The 22,602-nt window shown below is 54.4% G+C and overlaps 1 protein-coding gene across 7 annotated transcripts; it reads left to right on the top strand.

Moving 5' to 3' along the window:
• Positions 1–440: 440 nt before the first annotated feature.
• Positions 441–22,421, top strand: VASP (vasodilator stimulated phosphoprotein). Of its 7 annotated transcripts, none has more exons than XM_021931203.2 (14): positions 441–1,290; positions 13,090–13,261; positions 13,358–13,523; positions 16,786–16,870; positions 17,638–17,687; positions 17,808–17,834; positions 17,988–18,049; positions 18,188–18,285; positions 19,124–19,175; positions 19,321–19,357; positions 19,575–19,620; positions 20,028–20,118; positions 21,380–21,437; positions 21,574–22,421. In XM_021931203.2, exons 1-14 carry the CDS (start codon positions 1,286–1,288, stop codon positions 21,609–21,611), a joined length of 987 nt encoding a protein of 328 aa, XP_021786895.1. In that variant the 5' UTR covers positions 441–1,285; the 3' UTR covers positions 21,612–22,421. The 7 variants fall into 7 exon arrangements, 6 of the variants coding, with proteins under 6 accessions (XP_021786895.1, XP_021786894.1, XP_021786893.1 ...); XM_021931202.2 differs by having other exon boundaries at positions 18,185–18,285; XM_021931201.2 differs by having other exon boundaries at positions 17,808–18,049; positions 19,324–19,357.
• Positions 22,422–22,602: the final 181 nt, after the last annotated feature.

Below are 22,602 nucleotides of genomic sequence, written 5' to 3'. Positions count from 1 at the left end.
AAACTAACTGATTTCCCAGGGCTCGGGCGCCTCACCCGGGCCAGGTGGCGCTCTACCCAAGGGGCGCGACCACATCAGTGACGTCACTCGGGGCGTGGCCGGCAAGACACGCTGCGGAAGCCTCGGAGGGTGTCTGGGCTCAGCCTGGAGCCGGCGTGTGGGGGCGGGGGCTCCGGGGAGGGTGTCCTCACCTCCGGGCCCTCCTGAGGGCTGGGATGATCCTGCTGTCCTCCGCAGGCGAAACTGAGTCAGAGCGGGGCGTACGTGGGTCGGAGGCTTTACATACCCAAGAAGCCGGCGCCTCCTGCCCACCTCGGGCGAATGCCAGGCCCCCAACTCCGGCACTCCTCGCCAGTCCCCACCTCCACCCCCACCCCACCCCCGACCCTGCGGCTGTGAGTCAGCGGCCGACCGCGCCCCCTTGGCCCACTTCCTCCTCACCTTCCCGGGGCGGGCGGGGTGGGGTGAGAGGGGTGGGGCCCTACTCCCCCCACCTCCCCTCCCGCGCGGGTGGGGGGCTCGCCCCCTTAGTAACCCCTCCGAAATTGACAGAAGAGAGACGCTGGGGAGGGGCGGGGTTCTGAAGATGGGATTTCAGGGAGAAAATCTGAGACCACTTGCTTAACTAACTGGAGGGTCCTCTTCGACCCCCAAAATTGAGCGGAGTACGAGATGGAGAAGTCGATGGGGAAAGAAATAGTGCCCCTTCCGAGACGCTCCTGAGAATTCCCACAGTGGAAGCGAACTAGGGAGCAAGGGAGGTCGCCTTCCCCTTCACCAAGCTTGCCCCTCCATGTGGTGGTGACTCCCAGGGTGCACCCCTGGACGACAACGTTGGGGAGAGCAGCAAGATCGCGGAAGCAGAGGGTGCCGAGTTGCCCTTTTAAGCGCCCTCCACCCCCTCGCCTGGAGGCGCGCGCGGCCCCTTTAAGGCGCGGGGCATTGTGGGTGCGGGGAGTGGAATTTTGGAACGAAATGTAACGAAGAGAAGTACAGTAGTAAGAGTAACAGTGTAGCCGCCGCCGGCAAGGGGGGCGCGTCGGGGAGCAGACGCCGCATCCTCTTTCTGCCGCAGGGACCTCTCATCAGATCGCCTGAGGGAAGCGGCGCCCGGAGACCCGCCCCGGCCCGGTCCACGTTCTACCCAGGAAGCCGGACTCTATGGGGCGGGACCCTGGGGGAGCCTGAGTCGAGCCCGGAGCCAGCCCCGAACCCCTGAACCTCCAGCCAGGGGCGCCCCGGGAGCAGCCAGTCCGTGGGCGAGCCGCCCGCCCGCAGATCAGCCATGAGGTGAGCCGGACCTGCCCCCCGACCCGTCCCCGCCCGGGCGGGCTCCGCGCCCCGCCTTTGTCCCCCTCCCCCCCAGCTCGCTCCGGGCTGGAATTTGGGGACAGATCCTTGGGAGCCTCGGATTTGGGCTGAATCCCCTAGGACAAGCCCCAAAACCGTCGATCACTTCTCCACGACTGACTTCCCAAGCTCGGGGGGTGGTGGCGGTGAGGTTCCCCTGGGAGCCCTCAAGATTTGGGGACGCTCGGAGGACTCCCGAATTGTTAAGACTTTTTTTCAGAGGACCTCAAAGTTGGCAGCGACTCCCCGCAGGGATGCCAGGATTGAGGCAGGGCTCAGACTTTCCTCCCCCTCCCCCCAAACTTCAGCTCGAGGTCGGGGAAGGATTGTGGGGGAGTGGTTTGGGAGACCCTGGGACTTGGAAGAGAGACTGACACTCAGACCCTTGGTGTGCAGGGACCCCGTTTACGTGGTGCTGGAAAAAGTCTCTCCAAGTGAGACCGCGCTCCTGAACTTCGGGGGTACTTCTTAATCCCCTAAATTTTGGGGGGCACTTAGGTCTTCCTGTGGAAGAGGCTGGTGTGAACCGATCCAGGGACCCGGACGCAGCCTCCGGAGTCTGGTGGGACTCCCCTCCCCCGTCGCTCCGCACGCAATCTGCTTAACAGGCAGTGCCTAGGACAGAGCGGGCGCTCGGAGCAGAGGGCGGCTCCCTGCCCCGGGCCATAAGGGCGGCCCGGCTCCCCCACCTGCGCGGCCCTGTGGAGGGAGGGGACGCAGCAGCTGGGGGAAGGGGGCCTTTGTCTTCCTGACTCACCTGTCGAGACAGCTGGTGTGGGGGGCGGGCACCGAGCGCTGTTGGGCCGGCTGCCTTCCCCACCACGGCGCCTCCCCCTTTGCTCGCCGCCCCCCCCCATCCATCCGGAGCCTTGGGGTTGGAGGAGGGGGAGCTGGAAAGCTTCAAGGTCATAGCCCTCTTCCCTAGGGACCCAGGCTTCCCAGATAATTCCAGCTATCTTCCCAGGAATTTAATCCTGGGGGCGGCGGCCCAAGGGACCCAGGGATTTGGTCTGGCCGGGGCCTCCCCCGAACTCCTGGACTCACCTGAGGGCGGGGCCAGTGTGGGCAGGGGGACCCAACCATCCTCCCATTCTCCCCTCCCTTGGCCCCCCATAATCTCTCCCATGGGGCCAGAGCCTGACAATACTATCTCCCTTCCTCCACTCTCTCTGGGACTTCCTGCCCCAAAGCCCCCAGCCTTAGCAGGGAGGCCCCTGGGGACGGCTGGGGATTAACCCCGTGGTGCCCACATCCCCTGCATTTCCTGAACCCCTGCCCTTTGACATCGGAGTGGAGTGGCGTTCCTTTTTATGACCACTAGAGAATTCCCCTCCCGCGTTTGTTCCTTCTGATGTGAAAGGCATGGCTGGAAAATTTGGAGCAAGGAGGACACCCACAGATACCCTCAAGACTTCCTGCCTATCCTATCCGCTCCCCATTATAGCAACATCCCTTCCAAGTCCGCCCTGGAGAGGGGTCAGTTTAGGGAGCGTCGCTCTCTTCCTTCGCCCTCTTCCTCCGGGACTCTTCTCTCCCCTTGCCCCCCAGCCCCGCCCCTCCACCCCCCTCGCGTTTCCGGTCCCAGGCTCAGTGGAAGGCGGATGACGGATGTCCGAGTTAGTGCTGCCTCACTCACTGCAACCGTAAAAGGGCAGGAGTGGTGTCTGGGCCGGCCCCCTGCCCTCCCCACCACCACCACCACCACCAGCCCTGGAAGCCCTGGCCCTCCCACAGGGCCCACCTCTTGCTGGGGCGGTGATCAAGCATCCCGCCTTGTGGGGGTGCTGGGGTGGGGTGCAGTGCAGAAGTGACCAGATGCCTGTCCCACCAGAAGGCCACTCCCACCTTTCCAGGGGTCTCCCCTGCAGGTGGTCACACCCCGACTTACTGGGCTGTGCCTCTTCTCCAAGGACAGCCAGGATTCAAAATCCATGTCCCTATTACCCAGCTGGGGAAACTGAGGCTCAAAGAGAAAAAGACATGGCCAAGATCCCTCAGAAATTCCTAGGCAATGTTGGAGGGGTGGAGGAACCTAGGATCCACTGATTTCTGGCTGGTTTGGCTGGGGGACAGTCCTGGGGGCAGTTGGAAGAGAGGATGTTAAGATGGAAAATTACAAGATATAGTTCTTTTTATCCCAATTTGACAAATATTTGTTGAGTGTCGGCTGTGTCCCAGACTGGAGCTGGGGTGCTGGGAAGACAGAGAAGCGAGGCAGAGGTCTAGAATCTCAGGGCAGAAGGGACTTGGGGAGAATTGGGGTCTATTTCTTTCTTCCAATAATAGCTATTTTATTTTATTTTTTTTAAATAAGAGACCATTTGATCAAGCATCTATTTTATGTGGGGCATTTTTGTGCCTGACAGCAATTCTGGGTTGTTTTTTTTTTTTTTTTGCTCTTGTTGCCCAGGCTGGAGTGAAATGGCGCGATCTTGGCTCACTGCAACCTCCGCCTCCTGGGTTGAAGCAATTCTCCTGCCTCAACCTTCCGAGTAGCTGGAACTACAGGTGCCTGCCACCATGTCCGGCTAATTTTTGTATTTTTAGTAGAGATGGGGTTTCACCATAATGGCCAGGCTGGTCTCTAACTCTTGACTTCAGGTGATCCACCCGCCTCACCCTCCTAAAGTGCTATGATTACAAACATCAGCCACCACACCTGACCCCTCACAGCAATTCTAACAATGATACTATTACAGCCTTGTGGCCTCCCCACCCCGGGACTCAGTTTATAGATGGGGAAACTGAGGCACAGGAAAGTTAGGCAAGGTGCCTATTAAAGTCAAACAGGGGCCAGTCGCAGTGGCTCACGCCTGTAATCCCAGCACTTTGGGAGGCCGAGGCGGGCGGATCACCAGGTCTGAAGATGGAGACCATCCTGGCTAACATGGTGAAACCCAGTCTCTACTAAAAATACAAAAAATTAGCTGGGCGTGGTGGTGGGCGCCTGTAGTCCCAACTACTCGGGAGGCTGAGGCAGGAGAATGGCGTGAACCTGGGAAGCGGAGCTTGCAGTGAGCCAAGATCGTGCCACTGCACTCCAGCCTGGGCGACAGAGTGAGACTCAGTCTCAAAAAAAAAAAAGTCAAACAGGACCAGGTGCCAGGGCTCATGCCTATATCCTAACACTTTGGGAGGCCAAGGCAGGAGGATCGCTTGAGTCCAGGAGTTTGAGAACAGCCTGGGCAATATGGTGTGACCCCGTCTCTATAAAATATACAAAAATTAGCTGGGTGTGGTGGCATGCGCCTGTAGTTCCAGCTACTCTGGAGGCTGAGGTGAGAGGATCGCTTGGAGTTTGAGGCCGCAATGAGTCGTATTCTTGCCACTGCACTCCAGCCTGGGTGACAAAGTAAGACCCTGTCTCAAAAAAAAAAAAAAAAAAAAATACAGATAACATGCCTTCTGTGTTCTCAATGAAGAAAAAGAAAAAAAAAGGAACTTGCTTTCACTGTGAAAACACTTAAGATAATTCAGATAAACCAAATGAAACGGAAGCTGCAACATTTATCTTATGGGAAACTGAGGCCCACCAGGAGGAAGGGACTAGAGTGGCCCACACAGGCCCCACAGAGTCGAGACCTGGTTCCTTACTTAGGGTTGCTAAGAAGATTTGTCGTTTGGAAGGGTGGTGTATATGTATCCCAGGTTTTATGGTATAAGGAGGGTATGGGGTAAGTCTTGGGTTCGGGGGGCAGAGAAAGGAAGGGTCAAACTGTGGTCTGGAAGTTTCGTGAAAACCGGATTCACCGTGCTTGATTACCTCCGGTGATGGGAGGCTGTCTCTTTCTTTTTTTTTTGAGACGGGAGTTTCATTTATGGCCCAGGCTGGCGTGCAGTGGCCAGATCTCAGCTCACTACAAGCTCTTGCCTCCCGGTTCACGCCATTCTCCTGCCTCAGCCTCCCAAGTAGCTGGGACTACAGGCTCACCACTCCTGTCCGGCTAGTTTTTTTTTTTTTTTTTTGTACTTTTTAGTAGAGACGGGTTTCACCATATTAACCAGGATGTCCTCATCTCCTGACCTCGTGATCCGCCTCGGCCTCGGCCTCCCAAAGTGCTGGGATTACAGGCTTGAGCCACTGCGACCCGCCGAGGCTGTCTCTTTCATGTGGAGCTGCAGTACTATTACAGGTCCTGGCGCTTAGGGTTTTTACCAATATATCTTTTCATCCTTACAATGAACCCAGTGAGTTATTGTTTCCAGGGCTGGAAACTGAGTTTCAAAGAGGCAAAGCCACACAACAAGGAGGCAACTTGAACGGTCTTTTCTTTTCTTTTTTTTTTTTTTTTTTTGAGATAGAGTCTGGCTCTGTCGCTATAGCTGGAGTGCAGTGGCTGATCTCCGCCACTGCAAGCTCTTGCCTCCCAGGTTCCGCCATTCTCCTGCCTCTAGCCTCCCGAGTAGGCTGGGACTTACAGGCTCGGCCCACCTCAGCCCCGGGCTAGTTTTTGTATTTTTTAGTAGAGACCGGGTTTCACCGGGTTAGCCGGGCTGGTCTTGATCTCCTGACCTCGTGATCCGCCCGTCTCGGCCTCCCAAAGTGCTGGGATTACAGGCTTGAGCCACCGCACCCGGCCTTGAACGGTCTTTTCATCTGCCATGTGCTAGAGTTTTCCAAAATGTGGGGACTTGCAGGGAGGAGAGAGTCCTGGGCTGACTGGAAAATTAAGGCACTCTCATGTCCAATGGAGGGTTCTAGACTTCAGGAGAACACTGGAAACAGGCAGACCTCATTTCCATCTCACAGCCCTGGCACTCCTGTTTTATGGCTATGGGATTTTCTGTTCCTGCTTTTGTGTAGTTTACAGTTTTATTTATTGAACTTAAGTAGTGAATTAGGTTTTTATAGGTAATTTCAACCCATGATAAGAAAAGAAATAATAAGCAGTTTGAAATACTTATTGAAATTATTGAAATGGTGGCTGGGCCTGGTGGCTCATGCCTGTAATCTCAGCACTTTGGGAATTCAAGGCAGGCAGATCACCTGAGGTCAGGAGTTTGAGATCAGCCTAGCCAATGTGGCAAACGCCCAAACCCCGTCTCTACTAAAAATACAAACATTAGCCTGACGTGGTGGCACACGCTTATAATCCCAGATACTCAGGAGGCTGAGGCAGGAGAATCGCTTGAACCCGGAAAGTGGAGGCTGGGAGGCTGAGGCACGAGAATTGCTTGAACCTGGGAGGTGGAGGCTGCAGTAAACAGATTACGCCACTGCCAGCCTGGGCACAGAGTGAGACTCTGTCTCAAAAGATAAATGGTGCAAAATATTTGTTTTCTCCCTCCCCAGTCCCTGAGTTCCCCTCAATGGAGGCAGCCACAGTTAGTGTCTTGGGAAACAGTCTCTGCATATATCACCACTCTGGGTACAGATGTATTTATATGTTCCTCACTGTTGGGTTTTTTGTTTGTTTGTTTGTTTTGAGATGGAGTCTTGCTCTGTCTGTCGCCCAGGCTGGAGTGCAGTGGCGCGATCTCAGCTCGCTGCAACTTCCACCTCCCAGGTTCAAGCGATTTTCCTGCCTCAGCCTCCTGAGTAGCTGGGATTACAGGCACGTGCCACCATGCCTAGCTAATTTTTATATTTTTAGTAGAGATGGGGTTTCACCATGTTATTCAGGCTGGTCTCAAACTCCTGAGCTGAAGACATCTGCCCGCTTCAGCCACCCAAAGTGCTGGGATTACAGCGTGAGCCACTGCGCCTGGCCTACCTTTCTTTTGAGACGGAGTCTTGCTCTGTCTCTGTCACCCAGACTGGAGTGCAGTGGTGCAATCTCGGCTCACTGCAAGCTCTGCCTCCCGGGTTCACGCCATTCTCCTGCCTCAGCCTCTGAAGTTGCTGGGACTACTACAGGCGCCTGCAACCACGCCTGGCTAATTTTTTTTGTATTTTTTTAGTAGAGATGGGATTTCACCATGTTAGCCAGATGGTCTCGATCTCCTGACCTCGTGATCCACCCACCTCGGCCTCCCAAAGTGCTAGGATACAGGCGTAAGCCACCGCGCCCAGCCTGTTTTTTGTTGTGTTTTTGTTTGTTTGTTTGTTTGTTTTTGAGACAGAGTCTGGCTCTGTCCCCCAGGCTAGGGTGCAGTGGTGCAATCTTGGCTCACTGCAACATTTGCCTCCCGGGATCACATGATCCTCCTGCCCAAGCCTCCCAAGTAGCTGGGATTACAGGCTTCGGCCACCAAGCCTGGCTAATTTTTTCTATTTTTGGTAGAGACAGTGTTTCACTATGTTGCCCAGACTGGTCTCAAACTCCTGACCTTGTGATCCGCCCGCCTCAGCCTCCCAAAGTGCTGGGATTACAGGCATGAGCCACTGCGCCCGACCCTTTTTTTTTTCTTTTTCTTTTTTTTTTTAAAGCCTCTGATCAACACTACCTTGTACTTTGGCTTTAAAAAATTTCAATTTAGCTCTGCTTCTTCATCTTTAAATGAAGATAAGAACTTGTGGGAACTTGGTTTCAACTATGAGCCCCTCTGCTTACTTGCTGTGTGATCTGGGGCAAGTGCCTTCACTCCTCTGTGCCTGCAATTCCCTCTTGTCAAAAGGGTGAGTGTCAGAGCCTATCCCATGAGGTTGTAGAGCCGTGCAGCAGGGAAACTGGTGTCCAGCACCAAGAAGAGTGTCTGGGACCCAGGCTGACTGAGAAATGGTAGGTGCCCTTGGTAAAAGTTTGCCTTTTTTTGAGAGAGAGTCTCTCTCTGTCGCCTAAGCTGGAGTGCAAGCGGCCTGAACATGGCTCACTGCAGCCATATCCTCTTGGACTCAAGCGATCCTCCTGCCTCAGCCTCCTGAATAGCTGGGACTACAGGCAAGCACCACCACATCCAGCTAATTTTAAAATTTTATGTACAGATGGAGGTCACCATCTTGCCCAAGCCAGTCTCTCTCTTCTTTTTTTTTTTTTTTTTTGAGACAGTCTCGATCTGTGTCCCAGACTCCCAGGCTGGAGTACAGTGGTCCGATCTCGGCTCACTGCAACCGCCTCCTGGGTTCAAGCGATTCCTCTGCCTCAGCCTCCCGGATAGCTGGGATTACAGGCATGAGCTACCATGCCTTGGCTAAGTTTTGTATTTTTAGTAGGCATAGGGTTTCACCATGTTGGCCAGGCTGGTCTCGAACTCTTGACCTCAAGAGAGCCACCTGCTTTGGCCTCCCAAAGTGCTGGGATTACAGGCATGAGCCACTGCACCCGGCCTTCCCAAGCCAATCTCAAACTCTTGAGCTCAAGTGATCCTCCTGCCTCAGCCTCCCAAAGTGCTGGGATTACAAGCGTGAGCCACCTTCCCTGGCCAAAGTTTGCCCTTTTTTACAGATGTTTAGTAACTATTGAGTCACTACTATGTGTTGGGTGCCATTCTAGGTTCTGGGGACACAGCAGTGAACAATTGGGACACAAATGTCTGCCTTTTTGGTAGCAGAGACAGACAAATATTGTGTTGGGCAGGGGTCACTGCTGTGCAGCAGGGGATGAAAAGCAGAGAAGCGTTCCCAGCTAAGGGAGTGAGGATGGCTTCTCAGAAGGGGTGACATCTAAGGAGAGACCTGAAAGTGGGGAGAGGCTAGGCCTGAGGAAGAAGCAGCACACAGGCCTGAGGCAGGAATGTGTCTGGCCTGCGGGAAGAGCAGCATGGGGGTAGGAGGCATAGGGTCTGGAACAGAGTCCCCAAGGGACAGTGGAGCGGGAAGAAATGAGATCTGAGGACACACAGATCACGGAGGCCCTGGAGAGAACTTGGCGTTGATTCTGTAGGAGCCTGGAGCTTTCAAGAAGCGGAAGAGACATTCCACCTTGTGGGTTTTTGTTAGTTTGTTTTGTTTTTTTAGAGATGGGGTCTCACTATGTTGCCCAGGCTGGTCTTGAACTTCTGGGCTCAAGCAATCCTCCCTCCTCGGCCTCTCAAAGTGCTGAGATTACTGGTGTGAGCCGCTGTTACCGGCCCCACCTTGTGTTTTAACAGGATCCTTCTGTTACAGTGGGGACAGTGTGCCCTGGAGAGGGGCAAGACCACCCCTTTGTCACCCAGCAGGCGCCAAGTTCTCCGGCCAGTCCAGAGCCTCAGCAGGGCAGGGCCGCCTGGGAGAGCAAAGTGCAGCCAGGGCGGGGCAGCAGCAGCCCCGGGCTCCTGGCCAGAGTGTGCCCTGGGTGTGGGTGGCAGGTGTGGGTGAGGCCGAAGCCTTAACCCTGCCCTGCCAGGGGCAGCAGGAGCCAGAAACAGCCCCCGAGGCTGTGCTTGTCTGGAAAGGGCACCTGGTGTTTGGGTGGGGCTCACGCAGTTCCCCGGGGTTAAGGCTTGGGAGCCTGAATTCACATCTGCACTCTGTTCCTCACTAGCTGTGTGACTGTGGGCAAGTCACTCAACCTGTCTGGGCCTCTGGTCCTCACCTGCAATATTAGGATGAAAGAGTGGCTCTCTGGATAAGCTGCAGTGAGAATTAAATGAGTGACTTTGGGGGAGGGTTTAGGGCCCCTGATCCTCCTGAAATGTCTGGTAAGAGGGAGATGGCACAATTATGTAAATCCTAGGGTCCCTACCCCAGGTTCCTACCCACAGCTGAGTCTGTCTAGGGACTTTCTATGCCCTGACTTCCCAGCGTCAGTGTCACACCCAGCCCGCAGCCCTCCTAGAGACAGAGGCTTTGTGGGGGGGTCTAATTTCTCTCCCCGGAAACCTCTGACCACCAACTTCCCCATTTCAGGAAAAAGCCCATTGGGGGTAGGGTGGGGGGGGAGACCAGTGCTTCTCCTTCCCCTGTGTGACCTTGGGCAAGTCACTTCCTGTTTGAGTTCCTGTGTAGGCCTGCGTTGTTTCCTTACTGGGGGAGAGGGGACTGAACCTCCAGAGGGGCTGGTGGGAGGGTCCTAGGGTTGTAGCTGTCCTGGGCCCCAGTGCTGCCCATGAGAGGGAGGTGGAGAGTTACTGAGCTCTCGATGTGTGCCGAGCACTATACAGCTTACTTAGCTTTTTTTTTTTTTTTTTTTTTTGAGACAGGGTTTCGCTCTGTTGCCCAGGCTGGAGTGCAATGGCGTGATCTCAGCTCACTGCAACCTCCACCTCTTGGGTTCAAGCAATTCTCCTGCGTCAGCCTCCTGAGTAGCTCAGAATACACCATGTGCCCAGCTAATCTTTTTTTTTTTTTTTTTGAGGCCCAGTCTGGCTCTGTGCAGGCTGGAGTGCAGTGGCGGATCTCAGCTCACTGCAAGCTCCAGCCTCGGATTCCAGCCATTCTCCTGCCTCAGCCTCCCGAGTAGCTGGGACTACAGGCGCCGCCACCTAGCCGGCTAGTTTTTGTATTTTTTTAGTAGAGAGCCGGGGTTTCACCGTGTTAGCCAGGATGGTCTCTATCTCTGACCTAAGTGATCCTTCCCGTCTCGGCCTCCCAAAAGTGCTGGGATTACAGGCGAGCCACGGCCCGGTCCAGCTAATCTTTCAATGCGTTTTTGTAGAGACACAATTTCACTGTGTTGCCCAGGCTGATCTCGAACAGCTGAGCTCAAGTGATCCCTTAGCTCTCCCAGCTTCCCAAAGTCACATGATTGCAGGCGTGGTAGCCACCGCTTACGTATACAGGCACTTTAGGTGCCCAGGTTCATGTGCCCCTCCCCCACTGCCCTGGAGCTGGGGACTGTCATTTTCCCAGTTCACAGGCGAGAAGCGTTCTTGAGTGGGAAGGTCACGTGCCTGAGTCACATGCAGTAGGTGGCTCAGTGGGGATTTGAACCCAGGTCTGGGGATATCAGCTCCTGAACTCTGCAGCAGTTTACTGACACCTCCCGCCCAGGCTGAGTCAGATGTTGCCTTTTCCAGGAAGTCCTGCCCGACTCTCCAGGCTGGGGCAGGCGTTCCTTCAGGGCACCACCAGACCCTGGGCTCTTTGGTCCTATCCCTGGGTTGGCACCGTCTGGGGACAGCTGTGTCTCCCACACTGGACTGTGAGCCCCAGGAGGGTGGTGCGAGGGGCTGGCTCTGGTCACTGCCAGTAATGGCCATCAGCCCACCCAACAAGGGCCAGACACAGAGCAGGGAGTATCTGGGGAATGGCCGCTAGTGCCCTGGGGAGGCAGGCGATGGGTGGGCAGCGGGAAGTCCCTTTGGAGGAAGAGCTCAGAGGTCTGGGATGGATCCCCAACCTACTGCAGGCCTCACACTTCCCCTTCCAAGTCTCAGCTTCTTCCTGAGCAGGCAGTGGTGGCGTGGGGGCATGTCCAAGCCTGCTGGTAGAGATAGGGAAACTGAGGCCAGGCAGGGGCTGGTCCCTAGTGCAACTCTGGGCTCTTGGCCTCCTTCTGGCCCCTCTGTCTTCCTCCTGCCCTCGCTCTGCTAACCTGCATCCCTCCCCGACGGCGTTGGCCTCAGCCTCTTACACCTCTCAGCCTGTCTCTCCATCTTTATCTTTTTTTTTTTTTTTTTGAGACAATCTCGCTTGTCACCCAGGCTGGAGTGCAGTGGCATGATCTTGGCTCACTGCAAGCTCCACCTCCCAGGTTCACGCCATTCTCCTGCCTCAGCCTCGAGGAGTAGCTTCTGAGACTATGGCCCACCACCCGCCCGGCCTTTAATTTTTTTGTATTTTTATAGAGATGGGGTTTTCACCTTGTGTAGGATGGTCACCCGATCTGGCCTCAGATCCAGCCACCTCGGCCTCCCAAAGTGCTGGAATTACAAGCATGAGCCACCGTGCCCAGCCTCCATCTTTATCTTTTCCTTCTTGTTAGTTTTGTTGTGTTGTGTTTTTTATTTTTCATTAAAAATTTTTTTTTGTAGTCTGGGTATGGTGGTTCACCCCTATAATCCTAGCACTTTGGGGGGCTGAGGCAAATGGACCACTTGAGCCCAGGAGTTCGAGACCAGCCTGGCCAACACAGTGAAACCCTGTCTCTACTAAAAATACAAAAAATTAGCTGGGCTTGGTGGTGCGTGCCTGTGATCCCAGCTACTCACGTGGCTGAGGCAGGAGAATGGCTTGAACCTGGGAGGCAGAGGTTTTGGTGAGCGGAGATCATGCCACTGCATTGCAGCCTGGGTGACAGAGTGAGATTGTCTAAAAAAAAAAAATTAGTTGGGTGTGGTGGTGCATGCTTATAGTCCCAACTACTTGGGAGGCTGAAGTGGGAGGATCAATTGAGCTCAGGAGATGGAGGCCACATTCCAGCCTGGGTGACAGAGCAAGACTGTGTCTCAAAAACAAAACTGAAACTAAAAGTAATTATTATTAGAGATGGGGGTTGCCCAGGCTGGTCTGAAATGCTTGGTGATCCTCCTGCCTCAGCCTCCAAAGTGCTGGGATTACAGGTGTGAGACACCATGCCAAGAACATCTTGATCTCTTTCTGTGTCTTTCCGCCTTTTCCTCCAGGTCCGCTGTCTGCCCATCCTTTTTCCCCACTCCTCCCCTATCTGTTCATCTGTCTGTCTGTCTGCCTTTCAGTCTGTCTCTCTCCCCTTTGTCAACCCAGCTCTCCCTTTCCCACCTCTCTCTGCATCTGTGTCTTCCACTTCCAGTTTCTCCCTCCCTGTGTCTGTCTGTCTTACGTCTCGTTTGTGTGTTTGCCCGTCTCTCCTGGTCTGATTTTTTCTCCTGATCTCTCTGCCCGCTCTCTTTCTGTCCACCTGGCTCCTGCCTCCCTCACTCTCTTCCTTCCACACTCTGTCTTTGTCCCTTGGAATCTCCCAGGGAGACCCAGATGAGAAGGTGACCGGCCCCTCTCCCTTTTCCTCCCGCCTGCAGCGAGACGGTCATCTGTTCCAGCCGGGCCACTGTGATGCTTTATGATGACGGCAACAAGCGATGGCTCCCTGCTGGCACAGGTCCCCAGGCCTTCAGCCGCGTCCAGATCTACCACAACCCCACGGCCAATTCCTTTCGCGTCGTGGGCCGGAAGATGCAGCCCGACCAGCAGGTACAGCTTCCCGCAGGCCCCTCTTTGCGGGCTCAGCCCCTACCTGCCCCACCCCTGCGCCTGCCACCCCTAACCCTCCCTTTCCCCTCCCACCAGGTGGTCATCAACTGTTCCATCGTCCGGGGCGTCAAGTATAATCAGGCCACCCCCAACTTCCATCAGTGGCGCGACGCCCGCCAGGTCTGGGGCCTCAACTTCGGCAGCAAGGAGGATGCAGCCCAGTTTGCTGCCGGCATGGCCAGTGCCCTAGAGGCGTTGGAAGGTCAGAAACAGCGGTGGGCAGTAGGTGGGCAAAGGGGACCACTGAATGCGGCTTTGTGGCCTCAGGCTGCTGGTTTACCACTCTGGGACTTTGCTTACTCATTGGTAAAATGGAGCAAATTCATTGCTATCCTGAAAAATTATCATGAGGATTTCGTGCGTTCCAGTGTGCCTGTGCACACCTATGCATAAAATGCACGATTGGCCTAGCGTGGTGGCTCATGCCTGTAATCTCGGCACTTTGGGAGGCCGAGGCAGGTGGATTACCTGAGGTCAGGAGTTCAAGACCAGCCTGCCCAACATGGTGAAATTGCATCTCTACTAAAATACAAAAATTAGCTGGGTGTGGTGGCAGGCACCTGAAATCCCGGCTACTTGGGAGGCTGAGGCACGAGAAGCACTTGAACCCAGGAGGTGGAGGTTGCAGTGAGCCGAGATCGTGCCACTGTGCACTTCAGCCTGGCGACAGAGCAAGACTCCTTCTCAAAAAGAAAACAAACGCACAAAAAATGCATAATTACTCAGGGATCAGTACTCCATGAACTTTACACAGGCACACTCCTGGCAAACCACCTCCCAGATCAAGACATAGGTAGGTACCGCCCCAGAAACAGGATCTCGCTCTGTTGCCCAGGCTGGTGTGCACTGGCACAATCATGGCTCTCTGCAGCCTCCACCTCCTGGGCTCAAGTGAGCCTCTTGCCTCAACCTCCTAAGTAGCTGGGAATACAGGTGTGCATCACCATACCTGGCTCTTTTTTTGAGACAGAGTCTTGCTCTGTCACCCAGGCTGGAGTGCAGTGGTGTAACCTCAGCTCACTGCAACCTCCACCTCCTGGGTTTGAGTGATTCTCCTGGGGGACAAGAGTGAGACTTCATCCCAGAAAAAAAAAAGAGCCTCCTGAGTAGCTGGGGTTACAGGCATGCGCCACCATGCCCAGCTATTTTTTTGTATTTTGTTTTTATTTTTATTTATTTATTTTTTTGAGACAGAGTCTTGCTCTGTCCCCCAGGCTGGAGTGCAGTGGCGTGATCTCGCCTCACTGCAACCACCGCCTCCCAGGTTCAAACGATTCACCTGCCCTAGCCTCCCGAATAGCTGGGACTACAGGCGTGAGCCACCACACGCGGGTAATTTTTTGTATCCTTAGTAGGGACAGGGTTTCACCATGTTAGCCAGGATGGTCTCGATCTCTTGACCTCGTGATCCGCCCGCCTAGGCCTCCCAGAGTGTTGGGATTACGGGTGTGAGCCACCGTGCCCGGCCTTTGTAGTTTTAGTAGAGAAGGGGTTTCACCATATTGGCCAGGCTGGTTTGGAACTCCTGGCCTCAAGTGATCCACCTGCCTCTGCCTCCCAAAGTGCTGGGATTATAAGTGTGAGCCACCACGCCCAGCCACCTGGATCATTTCAAAATTGCTTTTCTACTTTTTGTGGAGATGGTCTACAGGCTGGTCTCAAACTCCTGGGCTCAAGTGATCCTCCCACTTCAGCTTCCTAAAGTGCTGGGATTGCAGGCATGAGCCACTACACCCAGTCCAGTTGCTTTTCTTTTTTTTTTTTGATATGGAGTCTCTCTCTGTCTCAGGCTGGAGTGCAGTGGTGTGATCTCGGTTCACTGCAACCTCTGCTTCCTGGGTTTAAGCAATTCTGCCTCAGCCTCCCGAGTAGATGGAACTACAGGTGCACACCACCATGCCTGGCTAATTTTTGTAGTTTTAGTAGAGACGTGGTTTCGCCACGTTGGCCGGGCTGATCTCGAACTCCTGACCTCAGGTGATCCACTTGCCTTGGCCTCCCAAAGTGCTGAGATTACAGGAGCAAGCCAGGCGCCCAGCCCAGTTGCTATTTCTTAAACCTTAACATGCACATGAATCACCTGGGGATATGGTTACAGTGCAGGCTCCGGTGCAGATGGGCTAGGGAGACTGAGATTCTGCATTCTCACAAGTGCCCTGGTGATACCGAGGCTGCTGGTCCGCGGACGTGACTGAGTAGCGAGGTTTTATGTGACTGCCATGCATCTGGCCTGGAATCACTGCTGTAGAACTGAAAGTCACCAAATGCAGCGGTGTTTGCTTTGTGGGGCAACTTCTGTGCTAGTGCGGAAGGGGTTTGCTCCTCTGGGGCACACAGAAAAATACAGTGCGCTTCAGTGTAGTCATCTGTAAAATGGGGCTAATTCTTGTTAATTCATAGCCAATTCCATTCAGGTGGGTGCTGGGGCCAGCGGCCTGGAGGTAGGTGAGGAAGAAGCTCTTTACCTTTCCAGGTTCTTAGGTAAGGTCCAAGTGGCTGTGACAGTGGTTAAGAGCTGGCCAGGGGCCAGGTGCAGTGGCTCACGCCTGTAATCCCAACACTTTGGGAGGCCGAGGCGAGTGGATCACTTGCGGTCAGGAGTTTGAGACCAGCCTAGCCAATATGGTGAAACCTCGTCTCTACTAAAAATACAAAAATTAGCTAGGCATGGTGGCAGGTGCCTGTAATCCCAGCTACTCAGGAGGCTGAGGCAGGAGAATCTCTTGAACCCGGGAGGCGGAAGTTCCGGCGAGCTAAGATCACACCATTGCACTCCAGCCTGGGGGACAAGAGCGAGACTTCATCTCAAAAAAAAAAAAAAAAACGAGCTGGCCAGGTGCTGTGGCTCATGTCTGTAATCCCAGAACTTTGAGAGGCCGAGGTGGTTGGATAGCTTGAGCTCAGGCGTTTGAGACCAGCCTGGGTAACATAGCAAAATCCCAACTGTACAAAAAAATAAATGATTAGCCAGGCGTGGTGAAATGTGCCCGTAGTCCCAGCTACTCGGGAGGCTGAGGTTGGAGGATCACCTGAGCCTGGGGAGACTGAGACTGTGGTTAGCCGTGATTGCGCCACTGCATTCCACAGCCTGGGTGACAGTGAGACTCTGTCTCGAAACAAACCAACAGTGGTTAAGAGCCTGGAATCGGCCTGAATTCAAGTCTTGTTCCTGCACATTCCAACCTGGAGAACTTTGGGGCAAGTGACTGTCCCCTGGGCCTTAGCTTCTCCTGTCACTGGGACATCACAACAACACCTGCCTTAGGGCAACTCAGGCCAGGGAGGCTGGTGCTGCCTCACCTCCCAGGGTGTGTCCTCCTGGGCCTGGAGCCTCAGGGCCTCAGGAAGGAGGAAGTGAGTGCCCCTGGGCAGGATTCCTGGGAGGCCTGGAAGAGCAAGGGAAACGCCAAGGGCTGAGCAGAGTTCTGGGACTGACTTGTGGCCCTTTCTCTCTCACCTTCCAGGAGGTGGGCCCCCTCCACCCCCAGCACCTCCCACCTGGTCGGTCCCGAACGGTCCCTCCCCGGAGGAGGTGGAGCAGCAGAAAAGGTGGGGCTGGGCCCTGGGTGGGGAACCTTAGCCACGGCCAGTTCCATACGGTCTAGAACCCTTGACTCCTAGAGTTCAGAACCCAGCCAACTTGCAGTTTTCAGAATGTTCAAGAAATTTCTGACACTGAGAGTTGCAGAACCTCCTGGTCCCTGCAGATTCCTGGAAATCAGAATATGGTGGTTGAAAGAATCTCGTGGCTGGGCGTGGTGACTCACTCCTGTAATCCCAGCACTCTGGGAGGCTGAGGCGGGCAGATCACCTGAGGTCAGAAGTTTGAGACCAGCCTGGCCAACATGGTGAAATCCCGTCTCTACTGCAGATACAAAAATTAGCCGGGCATGGTGGCGCCCGTGCCTGTAATCCCAGCTCGGGAGGATGAAGCAGGAGAATCGCTTGAACCTGGGAGGCGGGGGTTGCAGTAAGCCAAGATCGAGCCACTGCACTCCAGCCTGGGTGACAGAGTGAGACTCTGTCTCAAAAAAAAAAAAAAAAAAAAAAGAATCTTGGGCATTTTGTCATTCGGGTGTTCCTGACAGTTTAGTGACTGAGATCTCGCATTCAGATCTCTCCCTGTCACTGCCCTGCCCTCTATTCCCCCCACTCTCACCCACCCCCATTCTTGGTTCCCTAGGGGAGGAAGGCTTGGGTGAGGATTAGGAGCCAGCGTCCCTGGAGACCTCTGAGAGAGGATGGAGGTCGCTGGCCCCTTCGCTGGTCATCCTTAGGGCCCTGATTGACGGCAGCTCCCTCGCCTCCCCCTACAGGCAGCAGTCCGGCCCGTCGGAGCACCTAGAGCGCCGGGTCTCCAATGCAGGTGATGCTCAGATGGCTTCGGGAGTTGGGAGGGGGCCTCCCTGGAGGAAGAGGCCAGCTAGCTGGACAGTGAAGAACGAAGCTTCTCTTTCAGCTGCCCCCTTTTCTGTGTTTGTTTCAGGAGGCCCACCTGCTCCCCCAGCTGGGGGTCCACCCCCACCACCAGGACCTCCCCCTCCTCCAGGTCCCCCCCCACCTCCAGGTTTGCCCTCCTCGGGGGTCCCAGCTGCAGCACATGGAGCAGGGGGAGGACCACCCCCTGCACCCCCTCTCCCGGCAGCACAGGGTCCTGGTGGTGGGGGAGCTGGGGCCCCAGGCCTGGCCGCAGCTATTGCTGGAGCCAAACTCAGGAAAGTCAGCAAGGTGAGGGGCCGGGAGAGGTGGGAAGGGGCAACAGGGCTTTTATGGGGGATGAGGCCAGGGCTGCCAGCGGTGTCATAGGCCTGGAAGGCCAAAAGGCCTGCCCCTAAAGCTCCTGCCCCTTTTAAATTTCTCCAGCAGGAGGAGGCCTCAGGGGGGCCCGCAGCCCCCAAAGCTGAGAGTGGTCGAAGCGGAGGTGGGGGACTCATGGAAGAGATGAACGCCATGCTGGCCCGGAGGTGAGCCTGAGCCTGGACACCCGAGTCAACTGGAGATTCCAGTTTAGTAGGGCCCAGTCAGGGGAGGGCTCCGATTCCTGTTTGGTTTGTTTCTTTTGGTGAATGTTCCCCACTTTGATAACCAGGTTTGGGATATAATGGTGGGGTTTGTCATTTCCTGAAATGGCTGAGGCTTGCAACCACCCAGGTAGCCTGTAGAATGTTCTGAAACCCAGAATTCTAGAACCGTAGGAGATCCTGCCTTGGAATTCTGGGAACTCAGATTCCGGCAATCTCAGTGTTCTAACACAGCACCGCTCCACCCTCGGAATCTTACTATTCCCTAATATAAGAATCATAGAACCTTCTCTATCCTGATTCTAGAACCGCAATATCTTGAATTTTTTTTTCTCTTTCTTTTTCTTTTTTTTTGAGATGGAGTCTCGTTCTGTCACCCAGGCTGGAGTGCAGTGGTAAGATCTCAACCCACTGCAACCTCCGCCTCCAGGGTTCAAGCAATTCTCCTGCCTCAGCCTCCTGAGTAGCTGGGATTACAGGCATGAGCCACCACGCCCGGCTAATTTTTGTATTTTTAGTAGACTCAGAGTTTCACCATGTTGGCCAGGCTGGTCTTGAACTCTTGACCTCAAGAGATCCGCCTGCTTCAGCCTCCCAAAGTGCTGGGATTACAGGCGAGAGCCACTGCGCCCAGCACAATCTCTTCAATTTCGCAACTAGAGTTTCCTTAGGTTTTCTGAGTTCCAGAATTCTATGCCCTAGCATCTACATTTCTAGAACTCCCCTCGGAAGGGGATGGGTTGGGTGACGGAGCATGTGTTTTTGCTTTTCTCTCCTGCAGAAGGAAAGCCACACAGGTTGGGGAGAAAACCCCCAAGGATGAATCTGCTAATGTAAGTTAGGGGCTCTTCTTGCCCTTCACCTCTTAGGCCGGATCATGAGGGTAGGGATAGTGGGATGTGTGGGGTTTGAACCTGAAAGAGGAAATGCGCAGAGGTGCGGCAGGGGCTGGCTCATGGCAGTTTTATTTCCTACCAGCAGGAGGAGCCAGAGGCCAGAGTCCCGGCCCAGAGTGGTGAGTGAGTGCCCAGTCCAGCCACAGGAACTACAAATCCCAGAATACCCTGTTCTCACATGTTAAGCACCTTCACGGGAGAGTCAGGGCGATGGTGCTGGGGATTGTAGTCTCCTGAGATGGGGCTTTGAACAGGGGCTGATGAGATTGGGGGAGTAAGATTGATTGGGGGGCAGTCTTTTGTCCCTGATCTTTCTGATTTGTTGCCTATCCCCAGAATCTGTACGGAGACCCTGGGAGAAGAACAGCACAACCTTGCCAAGGTAGGCCATTGGTACTGGGGCCCTTGGGGAGGTCAAGACGGGCAGATCGCTTGAGCCCAGGAGTTCAAGACCAGCCTGGGCAACATGGCGAGACTCCAACTCTACAGAAATTAGCCAAGTGTGGTGGCACTTACCTGTGGTCCCAGCTACTCGGGAGGCTAAGGTGGGAGGATCACTTGAGCCCAGGAAGTCGAGGCCGCAGCGAGCCGCCATCGTGCCTGCACTCCAGCCTGGGAGAGAGAATGTGACTGTTTCAAAACAAAACAAAACAAAAACTGGGGACCTCAAAATACTTGGACTTGCCCAATTTATAAGGCGGAACTCAATGTGATCCCTGGAATAGGAGGTGGGGAAGCAGGTCCTCTTTTTAATTTCATTGCTCTCCCAAACCATGCCAACTCCCCCAGGATGAAGTCATCTTCCTCGGTGACCACTTCCGAGACCCACCCCTGCACGCCCAGCTCCAGCGATGACTCGGACCTACAGAGGGTGAAACAGGTAACTTGGAGGGGAGGTTGGGAACCACAGCAAGAGAGTTCTAGGTCTGGCCCCTGCCACTGGCATGCCATATGATCCTAGATAACATCTCAGAAACCTCAGGTTTCCAATCTGACAAATGGAGAGGCTGGATTGGATCAAGGATGACCCAGACCTCACGCCCCCTTTTCTGGCGCCTGTGACAGACATTATTAATCTGTCACCGCGCTCATTCCCGATGAGTGCCTTGAATCCCTTCCGCACATTGACCCAGCTGTCCGTCACCAATTGGAGTTGGCAGGAGGCTGGAACGCACTTGCCAGCCTTGGTACTGGATGTTCTCCAGTACTTTTCCGGCTCCAAGGATCCAGAATTCTCCCCTAGAATCCTCCAGTCACTCTGCGACCTTGACAGCAATGTCATGGTGTCGGGGTAGGGGTGGGTCTCAAACCTACTCCCTCTGGCTTTTCCATCAACAAGAAAGAGGGGACTCTGGCAGGGCACGGTGGCTCATGTCTGTAATTTCAGCACATTGAGAGGCTGATGTGGGAGCATTGCTTGAGGCCAGGAGTTTGAGACCAACCTGGGACAACATCGGGACACTTCATCTCTAAAAATAACTTTAAAAAATTACCTGACTCAGCTGGGCGCGGTGGCTCACGCCTGTAATCCCAGCACTTTGGGAGGCGGAGGTGGGCGGATCACGAGGTCAGGAGATCGAGACCACGGTGAAACCCCGTGTCTACTAAAAATACAAAAAATTAGCCGGGGTGGCTCACGCCTGTAATCCCAGCACTTTGGGAGGCCGAAGTGGGTGGATCACCTGAGGTCGGCTTCAAGACCAGCCTGGCCAACATGGCGAAACCCTGTCTCTACTAAAAATACAAAAATTAGCTGGGCCTGGTCGGGGGCACCTGTAATCCAGTTATTTGGGAGGCTGAGGCAGGAGAATCGCTTGAACGCAGGAGCCAGAGGTTGCAGTGAGACGAGATTGGGCCACTGCACTCCAGCCTGGGCAACAGGGAGACTCTCTCAAAAAAAAAAGAAAAGAAAAAGTTACCTGATTGTGGCGGCAGGTGCCTGTGGTCCGGGCTACTTGGGAAGCTAAGGCAGGAGGATTGCCTGAGCCTGGGAAGTTGAGGCTGCAATGAGCTGTGATCGTGCCGTTGCACCCTAGCCTGGGCAACAGAGCAAGTCCTCATCTCAAAAAGTAACAGAAGGGATATTCGTTCCTACAAGTCCCAGTACCCGCTCCTGATTAGTTGTACCCCATTAATTTTAGGAGCTTCTGGAAGAGGTGAAGAAGGAATTGCAGAAAGTGAAAGAGGAAATCATTGAAGGTGAGGTGGTTTGGTTTGGTTTGGTTCTTAAACATTTACTTATTTCGGAGGCATCATGTCCCTGGGCAAGAGCCCTGTTTTGGAAGGGAGGAGGCAGAGACTGTGCCCCTGACCTCTGCTTCTTGTTTCCTTCCAGCCTTTGTCCAGGAGCTGAGGAAGCGGGGTTCTCCCTGACCACAGGAACGGACCCAGAAGACCCGCTTCTCCTTTCCGCACACCCCGCCTGTCACCTTGCTTTCCCTGCCTCTACTTGACTTGGAATTGGCTGAAGACTACACAGGAATGCATCGTTCCCATTCCCCATCCCACTTGGAAAACTCCAAGGGGGGCGTGGCTTCCCTGCTCACACCCACACTGGCTGCTGATTGGCTGGGGAGGCCCCCGCCCTTTTCTCCCTTTGGTCCTTCCCCTCTGCCATCCCCTTGGGGCCGGTCCCTCTGCTGGGGATGCACCAATGAACCCCACAGGAAGGGGGAAGGAAGGAGGGAATTTCACATTCCTTTGTTCTAGATTCACTTTAACGCTTAATGCCTTCAAAGTTTTGTTTTTTTAAGAAAAAAATATATATATATTTGGGTTTGGGGGGAAAAGGGAAATTTTTTTTTCTCTTTGGTTTTGATAAAATGGGGTGTGGGAGTTTTTAAATGCTATAGCCCCGGGCTTGCCCCATTTGGGGCAGCTATTTAAGGGGAGGTGATGTCTTACCGGGCTGGGGGTGCCTCCCCCCACCCCAGGGACTCCCCTTCTCTCTGGCTCCTCCCCCTTTTCTATGAGGAATTAAGATGCTGTAACTTTTTGGAACCTCAGTTTTTTGATTTTTTATTTGGGTAGGTTTTGGGGTCCAGGTCATATTTTTACCCCTTGGAGAAAATAAGATGAGGGAGAAAGGAAAAGGGGAGGAAACTTCTCCCCTCCCACCTTCACCTTTAGCTTCTTGAAAATGGGCCCCTGCAGAATAAATCTGCCAGTTTTTATAAATGCTAAGATCTCTGGAGTGATTTGAAGGGCTGTTCTGATGGGGATAGAGGCGTGCTCGGCCCCCCGTGCCCCTCCAGGAAGATTTGGTCTTCTGCTGAGAACCTCTGCCTCCGCCCAGGAATCCACCTTCCCCTCATCTTCCTTCCCACCCTGCACATTGTACCTGCTCCCACATCCTCAGGCCCGC

The sequence above is a fragment of the Papio anubis genome, chromosome 20, assembly GCF_008728515.1.
Source record: "Papio anubis isolate 15944 chromosome 20, Panubis1.0, whole genome shotgun sequence".
Classification (NCBI taxonomy): Eukaryota; Metazoa; Chordata; class Mammalia; order Primates; family Cercopithecidae; genus Papio; species Papio anubis.
The sequence above is the reverse complement of the archived record's forward strand: the minus strand, read 5'-3'. Positions and strand labels throughout refer to the sequence as shown.

Excerpts from the sequence above, each read along its gene's own strand:
- VASP (XM_003915723.4), top strand. Across the intron at positions 16,871-17,637 it reads GAGGTGGAGCAGCAGAAAAG|GCAGCAGTCCGGCCCGTCGG; the intron begins GTGGGGCTGGGC and ends CTCCCCCTACAG. Across the intron at positions 20,119-21,379 it reads ACCTACAGAGGGTGAAACAG|GAGCTTCTGGAAGAGGTGAA; the intron begins GTAACTTGGAGG and ends CATTAATTTTAG.